The sequence below is a fragment of the Macrotis lagotis genome, chromosome 7 (genome assembly GCF_037893015.1).
Source record: "Macrotis lagotis isolate mMagLag1 chromosome 7, bilby.v1.9.chrom.fasta, whole genome shotgun sequence".
Taxonomy (NCBI): domain Eukaryota; kingdom Metazoa; phylum Chordata; class Mammalia; order Peramelemorphia; family Peramelidae; genus Macrotis; species Macrotis lagotis.
In genome coordinates this window covers 74,254,852-74,276,352 of record NC_133664.1, presented here as the reverse complement: position 1 = coordinate 74,276,352, position 21,501 = coordinate 74,254,852, and the positions used below count along the sequence as shown (strand labels likewise).

At 36.5% G+C, this 21,501-nt stretch overlaps 1 protein-coding gene across 8 annotated transcripts in view; it reads right to left on the bottom strand.

Annotated features, from left to right (window-relative positions):
• Positions 1 to 21,501, bottom strand: part of CCNY (cyclin Y) — a 319,673-nt gene that overhangs the window by 16,384 nt on the left and 281,788 nt on the right. For all 8 annotated transcript variants that reach the window (XM_074193197.1, XM_074193202.1, XM_074193204.1 and 5 more), the window contains 4 exons: positions 20,797 to 20,832; positions 18,008 to 18,065; positions 17,780 to 17,899; positions 4,446 to 4,612 (listed from right to left, as the gene is read on the bottom strand). In XM_074193197.1, the coding sequence (XP_074049298.1) occupies positions 4,446 to 4,612; positions 17,780 to 17,899; positions 18,008 to 18,065; positions 20,797 to 20,832 (381 nt within the window). The remainder of the gene's footprint in view (positions 1 to 4,445; positions 4,613 to 17,779; positions 17,900 to 18,007; positions 18,066 to 20,796; positions 20,833 to 21,501) is intronic.

Here is a 21,501-nt window from a genome sequence, read left to right as displayed (position 1 = left end):
CTTTGTTCAAACTCCACACAGCTCCTTATCTGAATACAGATGGCACTCTCCTTTGCAGACAGCCCAAAATTGTTCCCAATTGTTGCACTGATGGAATGAGCAAGTCCTTCAAGCTTGAACATCACTCCCATGTTGCTGTTAGGGTGTACAGTGTTTTTCTGATTCTGCTCATCTCACTCAGCATCAGTTCATGCAAATCCCTCCAGGTTTCCCTGAAATCCTGTCCCTCCTGGTTTCTAATAGAACAATAGTATTCCATGACATACATATACCACAGTTTGCTAAGCCATTCCCCAATTGAAGGACATTTACTGGATTTCCAATTCTTTGCCACCACAAACAGGGCTGCTATAAATATTTTTGTACAAGTAATGTTTTTTACCCTTTTTCCTCATCTCTTCAGGGTATAGACCCAGTAGTGGTATTGCTGGGTCAAAGGGTATGCACATTTTTGTTGCCCTTTGGGCATAGTTCCAAATAGCTCTCCAGAAGGGTTGGATGAGTTCACAGCTCCACCAGCAGTGTAATAGTGTCCCAGGTTTCCCACATCCCTTCCAACAATGATCATTATCCTTCCTGGTCATACTAGCCAATCTGAGAGGTGTGAGGTGGTACCTCAGAGAAGCTTTAATGTGCATTTCTCTAATAATTAATGATTTAGAGCATTTTTTCATATGGCTATGGATTGCTTTGATCTCTTCATCTGTAAATTGCCTTTGCATATCCTTTGACCATTTGTCAATTGGGGAATGGCTTTTTGTTTTAAAAATATGACTCAGTTCTCTGTATATGTTAGAAATGAGTCCTTTGTCAGAATCATTAGTTGTAAAGATTGTTTCCCAATTTACTACATTTCTTTTGATCTTTGTTACATTGGTTTTATCTGTGCAAAAGCTTTATAATTTAATGTAATCGAGGATTTAGAATGTTCTACCCTCAATGAAGTCACATATATCCCTAAAGGGAGCAGTGGGATTTGTCCTCATATACTACTGAATTGCTTTTTCTATTACTAATTATTTCTCAAAATCATAAAAACCTAGCCCATGGGAAGAAGCAGGACTCTATTCTAGGGTCAAGCTAGTAAAAATTATTTAGACTTCTATTACACTAACTTTGCAGTTTGACCTTTTAAGTAGAATGAAAAAACTATGCCTATGTAATCATTTCTTTCTCTGTCCACCATGAAATGTTTGGAAACATCCATCAACTTCTGTAAGGACTCTTAATGCTCTGATCATTGGCATACATGTTAGATGGGGAAAACTTGTCAACAAGACTTCCCACAAAGGACAGAGATATTTAGGTCAAAGGAGTTTAGTCATTTTCTTTGGCTAAAATACTAAATTTAATCTATTCATACATATCAACCACTATACTATCTCTTGGTTCTTTCAAAAATATTCATGAACCAAGTTGTTTGACTCAAAAATTTCCTATTTTAGTATAAAAAAGGACCCTATATTTGGAAATGAGTGGGGCAATAAGGACTCATGATTTATAAACCTTAGGGGAATCCAATAAATTAAATGAAAACTTTTAAAATATTATTAAACATAATCAATTCTAAATTTAATGTTACTATATTTGAGCTAGGTGAATTCTGGCCAAGCATTCTGTATACTTCTCAGCAGTGCTAAGAATGGACACAGAGCTTGGCCATGTAGCCATACACAGATCACCAGCCAATTGAGAGGGTGGGGTCTTTAATGGATCTAAAATAACTATTTTTTTTACTTCTGTCTTAATATTGCCACAAATAATCTAAAAATCAACAGATAGTTTTGGGGTAGTTTTGCTTTTCTTTAGAAAGAAAAATAAGTTCTTTTAATTTCAATTATTTAGAAGTAGAGAAACAGACTATTCTAAAAACTTAAGGTTTTTTCCAATTCCACAAAATCCTGGTTAAGAATAATACTTATGGGGGCGGCTAGGTGGCGTAGTGGATAAAGCACCGGCCCTGGAGTCAGGAGTACCTGGGTTCAAATTCGGTCTCAGACACTTAATAATTACCTAGCCGTGTGGCCTTGAGCAAGCCACTTAACCCCACTGCCTTGCAAAAAAAAAAAAACTAAAAAAAAAAAAAGAATAATACTTATGGGGGCGGCTAGGTGGTGCAGTGGATAGAACACCAGCCCTGGAGTCAGGAGTACCTGAGTTCAAATCTGGCCTCAGACACTTAATAATGACCTAGCTGTGTGGCCTTGGGCAAGCCACTTAACCCCACTGCCTTGCAAAAAAAAAAAAAAAAAAAAAAAACTAATACGATGATAATAACAAGAATTTTTACAACAGAATTTGTAAAACACTTCACTATAATCATTTGATCTTCACAATAAGCCCATAAGATTGAAGAAACTGAGGTTAAGTGATATAGTTAGTAAGTATCTGAGGCAGACTCTGAATAGAGTTCATCCTTACTTCAAATCCAACATTCTCTTCACTCTTCCTAGGAGGCAGCTAGACAGTTACTTCATTAATGAAACCTAAATTTACCAAAACTCTCAATTTGATTTTTGGGTCATTCAGATCTGTCTATTGTTTTTTTGAATCAGACAACTCCTGTAATGGAACCTCCTTCTACCAAGGCCTAACAGTAAATCATCTATAAATTATACTCTTAGAAAGTTGCCTTGACTTGCCCTGTCATTTAGTATATGTCAAAAACAGGACACGAAAGCAAGTCTTTGTCATCCAATATACATACTTATTTAAAATCACTGGACTTTGACCTATATACTTTGTATTCCTCTATCAATGGAGCTGACATAGGAGCTCCTTGTGATCAAGATTTATCTTTTTTTTCTGCTTACTTATTAAATGCATTTTCATTCATTTATTCCATTCACTCAAACTATCACAACTAACACTCCATTTTCTTGGTATTCAACCCTAAGGAAGCATAGATCAGGTTCTTCAGTTATTTATTTCCATAGAGATACAAAATTGATTTTCTAAAAATAATAACACTGGACACTTCACTTCATAGAAGAATAGACAAAGCACTGGCTCTGGCATCTGTGTCCTAGTTATAAATCATAACCTGTGTGACTTTGGACAATTCACTTACTCTTCAATGAACCTCAGTTTCCTTTACCATAAGACAAGAATTGAACTTGATCACCTCTGATGTCCCTTCTAGCTCTCTACAGCTACACAACAAGGAATCTACAATCCTACTACATCTGTAGGTTACCATGTGTATCTACATATTATAAAATTATACCTTGACCACATCTTAGTTCAATTAAAAGTGACCAGCTGGGTTCTACTTCTGTCTAGTTCAATTAGTGTGTCAGATTTAATGTTATATATTAGGAGTCAATTAATGTACAAATACTATGATTAAAGTCATAAAATAAATGTCCTTTATTATAATGGAGGCAATTAAACATGAAATCTATAATAATCTTTTTCTGGAAAAAATTTCAAACTATATGTTTTATACTCTTAATAAGAAATTGCATACTGTCCTTTTCAACATTAAGAATACTATCAAAGTTTGCCTCTTTTATTTAATAAAGAAAAGGAGAGAGAAAAGACTAAAACAAAGGATCATTTCTCTGCTAAAGAATCAGGAGAAACACCTCAAGGTTTTGAAGGCTTCCAAAGAATGGAGTTTCTCACTACCTGGAGATATGCTAAATTCATGATTGAATGGGGAAAAGTGCAAGTTGAAGAGTCCAAAGTATGCCACTTGATGGATAGATGTGAGTCCATTGTCATATGCTCTGGGATTTACCATTCATTTAACATTGGATGAGGATGGCCATGGAAACTGAATAAGAATAGTTAAAATCTGTGCTGCATAAAACTAGTGTAATGATTGGAGGCAGGCACATTTTTTAAATTGAAAGAGGGAAATGCTGAGTTAAAAAAATAAAAGTTTCAGGGAAACATATAATTTCTTTGCTTTTTTTTTCTTTTAAGTTTTTTTTGCAAGGCAATGGGGTTAAGTGGCTTGCCCAAGGCCACACGGCTAGGTAATTGTTAAGTGTCTGAGGCGGTATTTGAACTCAGGTACTCCTGACTCCAGGGCCGGTGCTCTATCCACTGTGCCACCTAGCTGCCCCAATATAATTTCAAAAAACTTGAAGAAGCTTCCTATATTTTTTGAGAACCTTCTCTATTTGAGATTCTACACAAGAGTGTTAGCTAGATGGTAGGCATGTTGAAAATTGGATTTGGGAGTCGGGAAGATGGACTGTAGACCTCAGATACTCACCACTGACTGGTCACTTTACCTCTTTCAGATACATTTTTATCATTTGTCAAATGAAGGTAATTATGGCACTTATAGAACTATTTTAAGAGTTAAATGAGAATATAATAAGTGTTTAATAAACCTTAAAGTATTGTAGTAAGGCTAGTTATTTCATTATTATTAGCTAGTATCATCTCAGAAAGTTTATTAGTTTTGTGATAAGTAAATGATATTAACTCACATGTCTTCTACTGTGATGTCTTTCAGGATCTGGCAGTAATCCACGTTCCAGACTGCCTGGTCATCCCAAACTTTGGATGCTAATAGAATTGCGCCAAGTACAATTCTCTTCCAATTTGCTGGACAGATATCTATTTCTGCATAAGTTAAAAGTCTTTCAAGATATACCTGGGAAGACATGAAAATTCCAGAACTAAATGATTTTAGCCTTTCTTTTTCATTTACCAACATAAATAGAAAGAGAAATCATTTAAGTTTTGAAAACACAGTCTCTCTTCTCCCTTTAAATAGGGTGTCAAGGTTTAAAGGGGCCAACAATCCCAGTGGAGTCACTTGCAAAGATCAGGCCTGGTAACCTGACTGGCCAAATTTGTTTTGTCTTACCAGAATTATTAAAGAGATCAAATAATTCCAAACAACCACAGGTCAGTTGCTCTCACTAAATTAAAGAATGCAGTATCAATACCTTTTCAAATACCAAAAAATGTCCCAATAAGTAACCAAAACAACAATAAAAACATAAAGGAGGCAAAATAGTTTTAATCAGTTTTGTTTTCTAAAAAGATTTAGATACAAACTGAACAATTAGACCAATTAGAAAAAGAGTTAAATAACTGACAATTTATCCTGAAAGCAAACATGTAATCCTAATGGTGATCTTTCATGACGGCTCATCATTAAAAAGCTTGTCGAAGAAACTCTGTGTCAAAGGAGATAAAGCATTGGATTCTGGAATCAGGAAAAACTTGACTTCAAATACCACCTTTGATATTATCCATGGAACAATAGACAAGGGGTTGATATGCTGGAATCTTCAGTGTCCACATCTAGAAAATGAGGATGATACCATCTGTGGCACTCACACTTCATGGAATTGGCATGGAGACAATATTGTGGGTTTAGATATTGTATAGTCTTGAGTATTATATCCATAGCACCTACTATGTATCAGACCCTGAAATAAGTTCCCTATATTCATTATCTCATTTGATCCTTCCCAACAGAACTTTGGAGATAGGTGCTGTTATTATCTCCATTTTCTGAATGAAGAAATAGGCTGAGAGAAGCTAAATGACTAGTCAAGAATTGTCATGTCAAGTCCAGTGGTCTTACCTACCACATCACCAAGTTGCTCTGCAAACTTCAGAGTACATAAATGCAATTACTATAATTCTCCTAGAATAGTACATTTTAAGAATTTGTGTTATCCTTGGATGTAAAATGGACAGATGCATTTTTTAGTTATTAGTAAATATGATGAATGCCTTTAAATAGTTCATTTAATAAACACATTTGACTACAACAAAGATTTAGGGCAAAATGGTTGAAAGAAACATCATCCCTCTCTTTTACATGCTTGCGTTCAGATAGACCACAAAGCCCAACAAGGTAGTTTGATCACATATTTCTACCTATAATGTATATTTTTGTGCTTCAGGTTTCAATTTGTATATAAACTATATTAAGGACCACCTTATAAAAAGCCCCCATCTGATGCATGGTTGTGGCATGGAGATACCAGGGGGTGTTTGAAAGTTATGCCAAAAGATTACAAGCTGTGGCAGGTGTCAACCAAGATGGACAGGCACCAAGTGCAGGCTTGATGATGGGCCATATCTTGTCCAAAGTACCTTTCCAGGTCTAAGCCTATAATGCCATCACCAGCCTATGTTTAAATTCATCACAAGGTTGGCTGTAGGCTGTTTAATTCTTCCAACATAGCTAATCTCAAAGACCAAAAGTTAAGTCATGGAAGGTATGACTGTAGAGTGGATATCCACACTATTCTCAAAGTATTGACGTGTTTATAAAAGGCAGTAAGAGATATTGGGACACTTGGGAGAATAATGCTAAAGAATTATATAATGTGGAGAATTCAAACAGACAATCTTTCAAGCTAAGGGATTCTAAAACTCCTGAACAGGGTGAAAAATAAATCAAAACATAAGTCCATGGAATAATTTAATTATTTAATTTTTGTTTATTTGGAGTCTATGGAATAATTTAATTATTAACAATTTACACACCTGTAAATTGAGGGTAATAATAGGTCGTTGGGAGAATCAAATGAGACAATATTAAAGTGCTTCAAACAAACTTCTGCCTAGCTAAATGTAAGCTATTATTATCTTTGTACTATAACAAGTTGTAATACTATGAGAGGCTTCTGTTTGTTTTTACTCTCTTTAGCTCTGGGATTTAGCAAAAAATCCTTTATCTGCTACTAAATTTTGGCTAGTACTTTCAAAAAGCTTAGTAAACACACCTTTCATTTTTAAGTATGCTCTCAATGGATACAAAGTCAAAAAGGAGGGTGATTTTGGAATAGGTTCTTCCACAAAGAAAGGTATTGTCTTGGGAACCCTGCTCTACTGATCACTCTTTCCCCTTTCAGATTCAATTCTCTCTCCCCGCTCCCCTCATCTGTCTCTTTCTGTGTCTGTCAGTCTGACTGTCACTCTCATCTCTTTTTCTCTTCAACTGAAAAAAAAATCTTGTTTTTGCTATATTGAGCAAGAGTAGGTAAAAAAATCCTATATACCTCCAGACCTAGACAAGTGTATATAGTTCTAACTGGTTCAAGTGCTCTTGGGCTGAGGAGGGGGCAGATTGGAAGAAATATCAAAATTTGCATGTGGTATTCTTTAGCTAAAATGATTATTTCTTGAAATAAACATGTCATTGGTTTGGGACTTCAAAATCTTTTCATTAAATGGCAAATAAAGTATTTAATAAATGTTTGTTGATAGATTACATAGAAAAAATGAAAAAATGAGATTATATACAAAAAAGGTGGCAAGTATCAAAGAAAAATGGAATTTACAAATTGCTCTGCAAATCTATGATAATAGATTTGACTTGTGACACTGTTCAGTACACTCTTTAGGGAAATGATTTTCCTTTACATCAATGTACACAGAATCAAATAATCTCAGAGTTGGAACCTTAGTGACCCGTTAATCTAAATGGTACTGGGATAATATTTTTGATATGTGATCAAGACTGAGAGCAGCCCCTTCCCCAAGGATATCCATTGAGTTCTCTTAGGATCAATCAGTCCTGAAGGCAGATCAGTCCACTTGTGGATGGTATTGATCTTTAGGAAGTTTTTCCTTTTAAGTCTAAAATCTAATTCTCTCCTATTTTGACTCTTCATTATTCTTAGTTCTGTCTTTTGGGGTCAAGAAAACAGGTCAAATATCTCTTCCACAAGTCAACCCTTTACAGTGATCTTGCCTCTCCTACAAGTTTCCCCTTTTCCACATGTTCAGTGTCTTTAACTCAACCCTCTTAACTAACAAATACTAAGTAAGAAGTACCAATTAGGTAGGTTTGGCTGCTATTAGAACTTCTACCAAAGGGGTATTTCTAGACATAAATTAAGCAGTTAAGACATGTCTTTCAGTAACAGGATTCAAAATCCTGCTGTTATTCTGACAGTGAAATATGAATATGGACTGGATCATAAATCTAACTCAGCAAAAAGTTGATCTAACTCTAAACCCACCAAATAAAATGAGTTTTTTAAGGCTTCTATTTGAATTATAAATAAAAGTGTATCAGTAGTTAGCTTGCACAGTCTTGAGTATTATATCCATCTAATATCAATATGAACTTTCTTAAAAAAAACATCAGGAAGTAATATAATGGAAAGAACTTTAAATAAAACAAATAAGAAACTTCCAAATGACATTAGGATATAAATCAAATTCTCATTGTTCCTTGACCTCGCTGCTTCCTAAACTTGCTGTCTAGGACCAGAAGATTAGAGATGTAGAGTTAAGAAGATACAAAAGCAGAAAGGCAGTCAGAATCCCAAGCTGACCAAATTTAACAATATTGGAGAAGAAAGATATCATGTGACAAAGGAGTAGGGGGGAGGAAGGCTGGGATGTTGATATTTTGTTTATTCAAACTTAATTTGCCAAAATGAAGGAGGCACAGTCTGTTTGTAATGATCTTAATTAACTATGTGAGATGTTTTATAATTCCACCCCCAAAAGCTTTATTTAGAGTTTACTTTCATTTCTCCAAATCAGCCAAGACTTCACCAAGCATTGTTTTCTTGCCAGACCACAATTTTCATGGGGTGGGGAAGGGAGAAATGAAGTAAAGTCATGGGAAAAATTTCCTGGGTAGCTTCAGTCTCTTTCCAAAATGCAAGAAAACATGAGTTGTAACCTTAATTTACTTAGAATCTGTCATTTAAATAACTGACATGTATAAATTCTTTTAAAAGTTGCCAGGCATCTTAGAGACATTCTCACTTGTTGTGCCTTATAACCATAATGGCATTAAGGACATGGAAATGAAGGACCAGAGGATTAAGTGATCTGCCTGTGATCATCAGATTCAGGTCAGACCTAACACACCTAGTTTACAAATGACCCCACCAAGGGTCCTGCCCCTCCCTCCCCTCTTCAAGGTCTCCTTACAATGCAAGCAAGTCATCATTCTATGGTGATGCTATAGGAACATCTTGTAATTTTTCTCAAAATAAATTCTTTATCATCTTGTCTTATTTATCTTAACTATAATTTTATCTAAAGAATAAGGAACAAAACTGTTTATTTCAACAGCAACAAACTTAATTCTGAATTCAAGTTTCCTCATTTGTAAAAATCAGCCTAATATCCTCTGCCCATCTCCCAGGATTGTTGGGATAATCAAATAAGATAAATACACAAAAGCATTTTGCAAATTAAATTGCTATAGATTTTTAAGGTCCTCTAGACCCCACAAATAAATTTTGAAATAAATCTTTTACCTAAGTCAGCAAGACTGAGTTTAATCCAATAAGGTCCGTATTTATTGAGCACCCACCAGGAGCAAAAGCATTATACAGGGAGGGCCCTGGAGCTGGCCATTGCATTTACCATAGCAAAAAATCTTTTCAGAATGTGATGAATAGTGTTTTTAAATTTAGGCACTGAGGTCCAACAGAAGGCAATGCAGACATGTCACAATTAGCATTATTTACAATGTTGACTTTATAATATAATAGGTACAATTGACTCGAATTCTTTAATATGCTTTCTGTCCTCCCTCTCCCCCATCCCCCCAGTAACTCTGATACTGGCACTAGGTCTGGAGTCAGAAAGATTCCTACTCCCGAATTCAAATTTAGTGTCAGACACTTATTAGCTGTGTGACCCTGTGAAAGTCACTTAACCCAGTTTACCTCAGTTTCCCCTTATCCCCAAAACGAGCTAGGAAAGGAAATGGCAAACCACTCCATCATCTTTGCCACAAAACCTCCAAAATGGGTCCTAAGAATTGTAAAAGCCTGAACTTAATGAGAATATATAATATATAACAATTAGAAGTATCTTTCCTCTGCCGAATCATTTTTTCTTTCTGCCAAATCTTCTGCACTCCTTGGAACCTCTCACTCACTGGAATATGGCAGGAATTGCCTTTAAAGAGGCTCCCCGCATCCAGTCTCACCCTCTTCAATCCATTCTCTACACAAGAGGAAAACTGATCTTCCTAAAGTTTAGTTTGGACATCACTGCCCAGCTCAAGAACATCCAATGGCTCCCTCTTACTGCTAGAATAAAACACAAACTATAGACTATTAAATAGTCCTTCAGAATCTGGTTCCAAGTTTTCCTTTAGCTCTCTTCTACAGGACTCCCCTACTCAACCACTCTAAATTTCTGACAAATTGGCCTTCCCTGTAAACATCCTTCCATGCCTTTCTTCCTCACCTCTGCTTCATGAAAGGTCTGTCTTCTCTCAATCCTCCTATTGCAAACCTCAACACTCCCACCCCTACCCATTCCTACATGGAAATGACTTCGTATTTCATTAATATGTGCAGTTGATAAATGTTTATTATTGGCCTGAGTGACTGTCTCCCCTAAGAATACAAATTCCATTCAGAGCAAGGATTCATTCTCCTCTTCTCTCTCTCTCTCTCTCTCTCTCTCTCTCTCTCTCTCTCTCTCAACAAGAAAAAAGATTAACGATACCTCAAGAGGGGCAAGCAGAGGGAACTATGGAAGGGCCATGAGTGAGGACCAAGTGCCTTCTCTGATTGGCTTTCTAGCTCCACCACTTGGCAAAGTACTCAGCCTAGAGGAAGCACTCAATAAACTCTCTTCTACTAATAAATATTCATTCAAAACAATTTAGAATGAATGAATGAAGCTTTAAAAGAAACAAAAAAATTAGCTGTTGGCTATTGATTTGGGCTAAAAATTCAAATCCCGACCTTCCACTGGCATAACAATTTATTCTGAACATCTAGCCAATAAAAATTAAAGTTATGATTCGTGAATAGTGACTCAGTTGCTTATTCAGTGTGTTAGGTAAACCAAGGGTCAAACATATAGTAGAATAGATTGGGAGTAAATTATAAGAACAAAAGTAGAGTCAAACTAGAGTAAAAAAAATTCACAAAAATCTTAAGAATTTTTTTTAAAAATGAAACTACTGAAAAATGCTGTCCCTTACTGTTGTTACCTGCACCACTGATTTCCTAAACAGATACTTTTTTCTAAGTTATGCTAGATGCCTATTTTGCTTTCCTTGAAGATAAAGGTCACATAAAAAGATTTGATTTTCCCAGGTGATGACAATCTAGTACTTATCCAAAACAAGAATTTACAATAATTCAAGAGGGTTTCTGTTTTATGTTTTTCATTAAATTGACTAACACTACAAAAAAAAAAAAAGACAGAAATCTTTTGTTAGTCATCATATATGTTTCAAGACTAGTTTTTCTCTTTGGGAGGATGCAGCACTGTCCAGTTGGCAAGCTAGCTTCTGGGAAAGTGAATACTTTGTTTCACACAGGAGAAAAAACACTGCTCTGGGAATGACAAGATCCAACTTCAAGTTGTGAATATCAATAATGACTGCTGTTGTTCATTTGCTTAAGTTGTGTACAACTCTCTGTGACCTCATTTGGGTTTTTTTTGGGCAGTGTTATTAAATGGTGTGCCATTTCCTTCTCCAGCTCATTTTACAGATGAGAAATCTGAGGCAAAGAGGTTAAGTGAGCTACCTACCCAAGATCACACAACTAGGAAGGGTCTGAGGCTGGATTTGAACTCAGGTTTTCCTGACTCTAGTCCCCAGTATACTATTCACTGGCCACCTAGCTACCCCAATAATACTGATAGCTACTAAGCACTTAGCATTTACAAATATTATTTCATATGAGACACAACCACCCTTGAAGCTGATTCCATGATTATCTCCATTTTACAGTAGTGACTGAAACTCTCACAATGAAGGTCTCCTTCCTGATCTAAAATCCTATGATCCAGTACAGAGCCACATATGGAGTTAGGAGACAAAACTCCCCTCACAGTCAGTTTGTTTTAAAAGTAATCAGCTTCTTAGACTTTACATTTAAAACAATCTTAGATTGATTCTTAGGAAATTTTACCACCACCAGTGATGATGAAGTGTGTGTGTGTGTGTGTGTGTGTGTGTGTGTGTGTGTGTGTTTTAAAGTTACTGAACAATGAACAATGATCATGGGATAGTAACAAGTAATAGTCAAGAATGTTAGTGTCTGTGTATTTTAAAGGTATATTGAGTCTGAAAGGGAAGGTAGCCTGGAAGGTTCTGGCTGTCCCATTCAAAGCAGCATTCACACTGTTAAGCATGGGAAGTTAGCTTCTCTATAGTTATTTCTCTCACCAAAGTTCCAAATTATTTAGTCATCATCGTTTGTATCATTTAAAGACCCAAAGGACAAAGGATTGTGGGAAACAGATGCAGACTATTTTGTCAGTCAAAGGCACCTGGGAAGCAGGAGGACAGAACCCTGGGCTCAGTTAGAAAAACCCGAGTTCAAATCCAGCCGCAGCCCTTGAACTGAATGTGTGACTCTGGGTCACTGCAAAGTGGGGATGTCAGGATGGCACCTGACTGTAGGGATGTTCTGTGGAACAAACAAAAGTTTGCAAATTGCTGAGTCCAATCAATGTTTGGCAGATAGGCAGTCTTACAGAAATACATGATTTCTTCTCAGCTACTCTTGACCAGACTTCTTAGAGAAACCTAGTCAGCACATTAAGAGCTGGAAGAGGGGGTGGTGTAGTGGCGAAGTGGATAAAGCACCGGCCTTGGAGTCAGGAGGACCTGGGTTCAAATCCGGTCTCAGACACTTAATAATTACCTAGCCGTGTGGCCTTGGGCAAGCCACTTAACCCCATTTGCCTTGCAAAAACCTAAAAAAAAACAAAACAAGAGCTGGAAGAGACCTTAGAGATTATTATTTTTTTTTGCTTTTCTTTTTAAGGCAATGGGGTTAAGTGACTTTCCCAAGGTCACACAGCTAGGTAATTATTAAGTGTCTGAGGCCACATTTGAACTCAGGTCCTCCTGACTCCAGGGCTAGTGCTCTATCCACTGCCCTAACTAGCTGCACCCTTAGAGAATATTTTTTTAAATATTATTTTTCCTCAATTACATGTGAAAATAATTTTCAATATTTGCTTTTATAAAATTTTGAGTTCAAAATTTCCACCCTCCATCCTCTCTCTTCTTCCCCAATCCCCAAAGTAGAAATTTAAAATAGGTTATACATGTGTAACTATATATTGCCATACTGAGAAATTATCTAGTGGTGGTATGGTTTGGTGAAAAGAATTCTAGATCTGAAGTCATAAGAGGTCTGGGCTGCAAGTATACCTGAAAACTTCCTGGTTAACTAACTGCCCAACTCTGGGACCATGGACAAGACACACTTTTCTAAGACTTGATTTCTACAACTGAGAAATGGGGATCATGAAATAATACAAAGAGAAAGAGCAAGTGTCTACTGTATACTAGACTTGCTAAGCTCTGGAGAGGCAAAGAAATTCAATATAATTCAGTGTGTGTGTGTGTGTGTGTGTGTGTGTGTGTGTGTGTGTGTGTTAAACATCTACACACATGACAAAAAACAGTTCCTGTACTCAAAGAGCTTACCACCTGTAAGCTCTACAATCTAATGGGGGAGACAACATACAAACAAATATATACAAAGTCAGCTATAAATAGGATAAATAGAAATAATTAACAGAGGGAAGGCACTAAAATGAAAAGAGACTGAGGAAGGCTTCCTATAGGAGGTGGGATTTTGTTGTCTGTCCATCACTTTTGAAGAGGACCATTGACATCACAGGATAATGTCTTGACTCCTTTGTAAACTGAATTTAAGTGAGCCAGAGATGCTCAAAGTTATCAACCTTACTTTCTCTTCAAGAGTCATCAGGGTCCACTGGCAAAACAAAAGACAAGATGATGACTTGGGAATACAGGAGATGAACTTGGAGTCTTCAATGTATGACCAAACTTCAAGTGTTGCACTGTACTTTCTTCAGTTGCCTTCATGGCTGTTGGAACAATTTTTTTCCCTTTGCCTATTGTGCTACCACATGCTTGAGGTAGACATGCCACTAACTCACCAACAGATCCATGACCCATTGGTTATCCTCAGTCTGGCTTAGCCCATCTTCCAAATGGCTGCTATGAATTCCATGGCTTCTTGAACTCACTGGTGAGTTCAGACAGACCCCTAGTAGATGAGCATCCCTGAAAAGGTCTCAGCAAGCCCTCACCCTAGATGTATTAGTCCTTTCTGAAAACCCATAGACCTCAGTGGGATTTTAGTTGGTTCTTAGAGGAAGTGAGGGAGGTAAGTAGACAGAATGGAGGAGAAAGAACCCTATAGGGGGTAAGGAGCTCAGAGCCTAATGAGGGAAGATAACAAACAAATAACTAAGTGTAATTAATATAATATAATGTAATGTAACATAATATAATATAACAAATATATATATATCAACAATTCTCATTTTACATCAAACAACTGAGGCTCCAAGAGGTTAAGTGCCTTGCATTAAGATCATTCTGACAGATAAAGGTAAAACTAGGATGAGAACCTAAACTAGCGGCATCCTTTGAATATTCTTTGCTAAAACTACATTCGATAATAGGCATCTGGTTGGGGATTTCTGATGAGAAACACAAGACTATAGAATCAAAATACCATGGTAAAACAAAATCAACTGAAGCAAACACCTATAGATAGAACTACCTTGCTAAGTCATAATGGCTTACTTTAACAGAAGGTTTAGATAAGCTATCTATCAAAGCCCAGTTGTTTACTGAATACTAAATAAGAAACAGGCACAGAATACACTGTCTGAAGTCTCCCAGTCAGTGAGCTGTGAAGCTAAGACTAAAAATTTCAAGCTTATTCCTCCACATCATCCATTGACTGAATGTGGCAAGCTATCACTGTCATTGTCATTGTTATCATCATCATCCCAACCAAAAGGAGAGTTAGTTTTTAAAGAGCCACACCCTTCCTGAATCATGTTTTGTTATAATTTCATCTAGCTATAACATATCCTCTTTGGTTTAATTTAAATACTAGGGGTTTTCAGGTCTTTTATATGGCCAGAAAGACGGATTTCCACACAAGTATTGAAGGCTGCAATCTGATCTTTCAGCATCAGTGGGGACTGCTGCCATTTCTATCCCTGCCCTTTCACTTCTTTCCCATCTCACAATGGGCAGCATGCCAAGGTGCCAAGATTACACCCCAGGAAAAGAGCAGAAGGCAATGCAACTCCATCAAGAAGGAGCCCAGATCTCAATGCCTCTGCTTTTTTTATTCTAGAGGGTATAAAGAGAGAAGAACAACAGTAGAAATATTCTGCTCCAAGCCCACTTTCAAGTCTGACTGCCTGTCCAAGCCAGCTGCTCGCATTCCCCCTAGATAGAGAGGGGTGGCTCAGAGTCACACTGCAGCATCCTTCCCAGTGGGGAGAACAAGGCTCTAACTCAACTCTCTGGGCTGTGCTGAAAGATGGATATGATCTCCTGACAATCAACTCATAAAACACAAACTTCCAACCCATTCCAGCTTGCATTTAAACCCCAAGACAGCTAAAGAGTTGGAGAATTACAACTGTCCCTACCTACAACCTATCCATCATGTTCCACAAGCTCAAAGTAATTCTCTATGATAATGGAAGTCAATGGGAAAATAGAGAAGGGGAGAAAGAAGGGAAGATAAAACATATCTTCATTAAGTTCTAGAACAGATTCCAATTTTTATGCCTGATTTTTCATTATGAAGAGAAAAGAATAATTGTACACCTTTCTTATCCACAAGTGAAGGTGGAGTTTAGACTTCTGAACAGACCTGACATGAGCAAAGTTAAGTCCTCATTTCTGTTGCCCACATGCTTGAATCAAAGAAAAAAAAGATAATACATCTTACTTGTTCAATTTTATTTCCTAAGTAAGACCTAAACAGTCCAAGAATTTTTATTAATCTATTAGGATCACAGGATTTCAAGCCTGAACTCATCTGACCTAAACCTTCATTTTATAGATAAGGAAGACCCCAGGGGAAAAGGCAACTTGGTCAAGACCCCACAGATAAAAAGTAGCAGCCAAGACTCAATCAAGGTCTTCTGCCTAAAAAATCCAATGATCTCTTAGACCAAACATGTCAGAGGGAGACACATTCTTCTCTAAATTCAGATATTAGAGCAAGGACAGAAGTTAAATTGATTATACTCCTAAGACAATTAAAAACAGTAGCAACCAATCTACCCATTCCTTCATACAGCAAGCTATGCATCCATCATATCTTGTTAGCATCATTAAACTGTCCTAAAATCTAAACTAGAAATCATGACAGTAAATCATCAACTCAGTTATCTTTGATAGTAAGCCCTATCATCAATCTAGGGTGCCCTAGAACCCTCTCTAACCCACAACCAAAATGTTTCTTCTCCCTGTGTCCATCAAGGACTAAGGACACCAGTTTGAATAACTCTGTTCAGCACTTCAAGCTTGATCTCTTTGTGAGGGCTAAAAATTGCAAATCAAAGGGATGCCCATCAACTGGAGAATGGCTAAATAAGCTAAAGTATGTGACTGTAATGGAATTTTAATCTGCCATAAGAAATAACAAGCTAGATGATTTCAGAAAAACCTTACCTACAAGAACTGATGCATAGTGGAGTGAACAGAACCAATGAACAAAACGTTCAATGAAGAATTGTGAATAACTTCGCTTTTCTCAGCAATACAATAACCCGAGACAATCCCAAAGGACTAATGATGAAGCATCTTATCCACTGCCAGAGAAAGATGCTGTTTTTCACTGTTTCATTTTTTTTCATTCAATCAAGACTTCTTGTGCAAAATTACTAATAGGGAAATGTTTACATAATTGCACATGTTTAACCTATATCTAGTCTCTTAGTATTTCAGGGAGAGGGGAGGGAAGGATAGAATTTGGAACTCAAAATTCTAAATAAAAATGTTATAAAACTTGGGAGGAAAAAAAAGACTGCAAGTTGAGTTGGGCATGAAAAACTTCACGGCTTATTTTAAGACTCCAGGGGCTTAGTTTACCAGAAATAAAAAAAAATTAGTAAATCTGGGTTACAACTTCACTCGTATCCAAAAATATAAGGCATTACTGTTGAACAGTTTGCAAATCTTAAAGCACTATATAAATGTCAGCACTAGGCAAATGGGGCAGTATATCTCTAGAGCACTGAGTTCAAAAGCAGCCTCAAATTCCTACCCAGCTGTGTGAGTGACCTAGACCTGTCACTTTATGCCTCAGTTTCCTCTTCTGCAAAATGAGCTCCTATTTCTCAGAGGTGTTGTGAGGATCAAATGAGAAAATTGTAAAGGAGGACAGTGTCCAGCAACATAGTAAGTGCTATGTACACTGTACTATTAACTCTAGTTAGAAATATTGTTATTATCTTCTAAAGTCATGCCCTTTGGACATCAGAAACCAGGGAGTGGCAAGAAACATAAAATTCTCATTCACTGCCAGAGGGAGTGGGAGGGAAGGGAGGGGTAGAAAAATCTGGAAATCAAAACCTTACAGAAAGATGACTGTTGGGGCAGCTAGGTGGTGCAGTAGATAGAGCACAGGCCCTGGAGTCAGGAGTACCTGAGTTCAAATCTGGTCTCAGACATTTAATAATTACCTAGCTGTGTGGCCTTGGGCAAGCCACTTAACCCCATTGCCTTGCAAAAAAACCTAAAACAAAACAAAACAAAATAAAACAAAACAAAAAGATGAATGTTGAAAACTTTCTCTGCCATGTAAATGGAAACACTAAAATGAAAAGCACTACAGAATCTTGTTCCTGAAAAGGTCTCATCTAGTCTTGGGTCAGTGGTCACCCAGCCTAATGTCTTCATTGTATCAATAGACTGTGACCAATGAGCCCAGTCCAGAAGATCAAAAAGTACCTAAGAAAGAAGCCAAGCCCCAAGCCCAGATCTCCCAACTTCTAATCTGTAAATTCTGCCCCACCTTGGCAATGTCCCACAGGTACTCACAAGGGTGACAATGGCACACTCAGCAGTCAGCTGGGCAGCGCTGAATAGCGTCCGAACAAACCGGTAAATCTGCTTCTGTTCTGGGTTGTGTTTGTCGTAATCTGGTGGCACTTCGGTTTTCTGCAGAAGAAAATCATTTTCAGGTGATTTACCTCCAAACATGAAAGGGCAGAGAAAGAATAAAGCTCTAGCTCATAAAACAAGGCAGGGGAAAGGTAAGGAGATTACCGAAAGGGGGTGAAGATTTTCATCAAAAATATCTAAGAGCATCCTTCCATCTGTGTCCCTGAAGAAAAAAAAAGAACATAGAATTTAAGGGTATCAATTCACAAAATTATCAAAAATACAACTTAATTTGAATGTATTTCAAAAAGAGAAGGGCATTCATCAAGTGGAAAACTTGAAGAAATGCCATCAATTACCATTCAATAATCCCCTTTATACCTATGCTACAGTAAACTCATGTAGTCTATGATAGTAAAACCTATGATTCATACTTTGTATATTATACTAAGGAGAAAATTTTGGCCTTTAGTTCCCTTTAGGTTCTTTTATAGATATGTATAGGAAATTATTAGGACTAGATAATATATATATATATGTATTAAGTATGTTTACATATATTTTAAAGTTTTATAATTATATGCATGCATTCATAAATATAAATATGTACATAGACTATATAGAGTATGTTTACATTTATGTATTTTCCTTACATGTACATGTGTGAATATGCTATACATGTACACATGTATACAAATATATACATATTTATGTGTATGCATGTGAATGTATCATATCCTGAGGAAGGAAACACCTCCTGCAATATCTACATTCTTAGAATACCAAGCTGATCCTGAGAGGAAACCATCTAGTGAAGATGTTAAGACCACTGCTAACTTGTAACTGGTGGGAAAGAAATTATAAGGCTATAAATAGCAAATGTCCCCAAAGATTCATTTTTGATTTCCACATCATTTTAGCTAGTGAAATAATTCACTAATTGCTCTTTTTATAGTGAACAAGATTATATGCATGACAAGCTTAACTGATAAAATAGTTCAAGATATTAAGCAATCCAAAAAATACATAAAAGATTCCCTCCCTCCTCCAAATACTTCCCTAATCATTGCATTTTGCAATAAAGCTGCTATCTCACCTTAACATTACAGAACCCCGGTCACTATTTAGTCAATCCCATTTGTCTATATGCAATTTTTATATTGTCTCCACTGAACTGTCTCCAGGAATGATATTTTCTCTATCGTGATTTCACTAAACAATTAATCTTGTTAGGCTGGTTCTATCTATAGAATCCTTTAAGTTAGCACAATGGAATATTTCCAAAATATTTTCCTAAAGAAAACCAGAGAATCACACAAGTACCTTGTCTAAGCATAAACCTGATCATCTTTCAAAGAGGGCCAGCTACTACCTGCTTTGCCTTTGGCACTGTGAATGCAAGCAACCACAAGTCTGATTTTTAAAAATTTCATCTAAGCATCAGTACCACTGAGGCAGAACAAATGTAAAGGGAGTAAAGAGTCCCATTTCTCTGTAGCATCATCAACAGATTTGTTAAATTTATTTTCTGGGTGGCATTTGAGTAACATCATCTAATGACTCAGCATTGAATTTCCTTGGGACTGTTCAAGAAGATCTTTTTTATTTTTTTTTTCTAAAGTGAAAAACCTTTGAATATCCATCCAGGAACTCGACAAAAAAGTAAAAAAATAACCTGAGGTTCACAGTACTAAAGATGAAGGAAGAGAGCCCCTGACAGAATCTGATGGGGCTTGAGAAATTAAAACTGCAGTAACTCTTGGGGGGCTGGGGATAGGGGGAATAAATCTTTTCTGAAGCTCATATACAATGAACTCATCTCATTCCCCTTCACCTCCTTTCATGGATGTATATTCTACTTAAATAGTATTCTTTCTATCAAGCAAATAGACCTGTCATGGGCTCCAAGTTTTCAGCTAGTATAATTTATCAAATAGAAACTGGGTCAGAAAGAGATGCCACCTCTCCCCCAAGAGACCTACAGGTAATAATGCTCAGATTCATCATATATGTTAACATCATCTTCCCTCTCTTTTCATTGGTGTCTGTCCCAGATTCACCACTGCAATTGGTTCATCAATAACTGACTAGTACATGAGAAAGGACTTGTTACCTTGCCTAACCAGTGCTATGTAGCGTCTTACCACAAAGTTCACAGAAATTGCTTGGAAAGATTACTGCAAAGTCGTTTTGGCATATCAACAATATCAACAAGAAGGCTACAATGTCTTTTGGAGTTTAAATGGTCAACCTGGGTAAGATTGGGAAACATGGGTAAGAATTTCAAATTTAAGAAACGAGGAAAGGTTCTGATTTTCATTTATGTTTTATTGCTTCATGAGACAATACTAAGATGTTTTTTGTTATTTTTAAAAAATAATGCATTGTCCAGTTAGTTCCATGTGGACCCGTGTATGATATATGATTATGTAATTAATTACAATTAAAATAAGAATATGATTATTATTATTATAGTATAAAACAGAAATACTTCCATTTATAGAATATTTTCTCATAATCAACTTCCAAATCTGGGGAATCCCCCAGAATAAACATTTCTGACTACATGTAAAACTGTACTTAAATTCACTTTAAACCATGTTTTCCCATTAGTGAAAAATGCCTACTGAAATTTCTTTATGAAGTTCCATAATCTGGGAATTTTTAATTCAATGGAATGGGAATAATCAGAAGATGTATCTACTCTGATCATTTGAGGGCAACTAGGGGTGTTTTCACGATAGCAGCTTGTCTTTTTCTTATTATATATATAGGCAGATTCCACGCATTTCAAGGGGAGCTGTGTATTATATAGAAAGAATTACAAGTGTGCTAGAGGACATAAGGAATTATAGCAATATAATTTAAAGATACACATCCTATAGCCTGAGAAAGGAAAAAGTACAAAGATGGTTCTTTTAATGTCTTGGGAAAGATATTTGTTAGCCACATACCTGTTTTTGATGTGATAATAAATTGCAAGTGCTACACTGTAAAGCAAAACACAAGAGTTAATGTTTTATTTTTTAAAAATCAGGAACCGAACATGGAAAGAAACACCATCTGACTATAAATGTCTACATTTGCATACCATTCCGCCATTTAGAAATCACATCTAGAGTTAATATGGTTTGGAAAAAAATACAACTGCTTCTCTCTCCCTTGACTGATGCTGCTATTTACATCATCCTTTTCTGGCACAGTATGGGGAATCAGGGGGCTTGAGGGTCAATACCAGCTTTGCTTCTTACAATCAGACTGTAGGCAAGTCATGTCCACTCTTTCAACCTCAGTTTCCTCATTGATAAAATGAAGAAGCTGGATGAGATGGTCCCTAAGGTTCCCCCCATCTATCAATACTAGGGTCTTATTAAAACATGAGCATATTATATATTTAAAAGTCATTTCCAGGTGCCATAGCCAAACACCTAGAAGGGTTTTTTACTCTATTATCTACTACCCTGAAACTTTGCAATTGGACTCCAATTGAGAACATGCAAATTAAGTCACCTAGTAGTTTGCTAGGTTTTTTTCCTTTTAAAACAATTATCTTCTTTTAGTAATCTCATTAGTCTTCATTTAGTTCCTGAAATGTTTCTAAATATATTACTTGTATCTTGGCTGAAAAAAATCTCCAAATAGTTGGTGTTGGGCAAGAA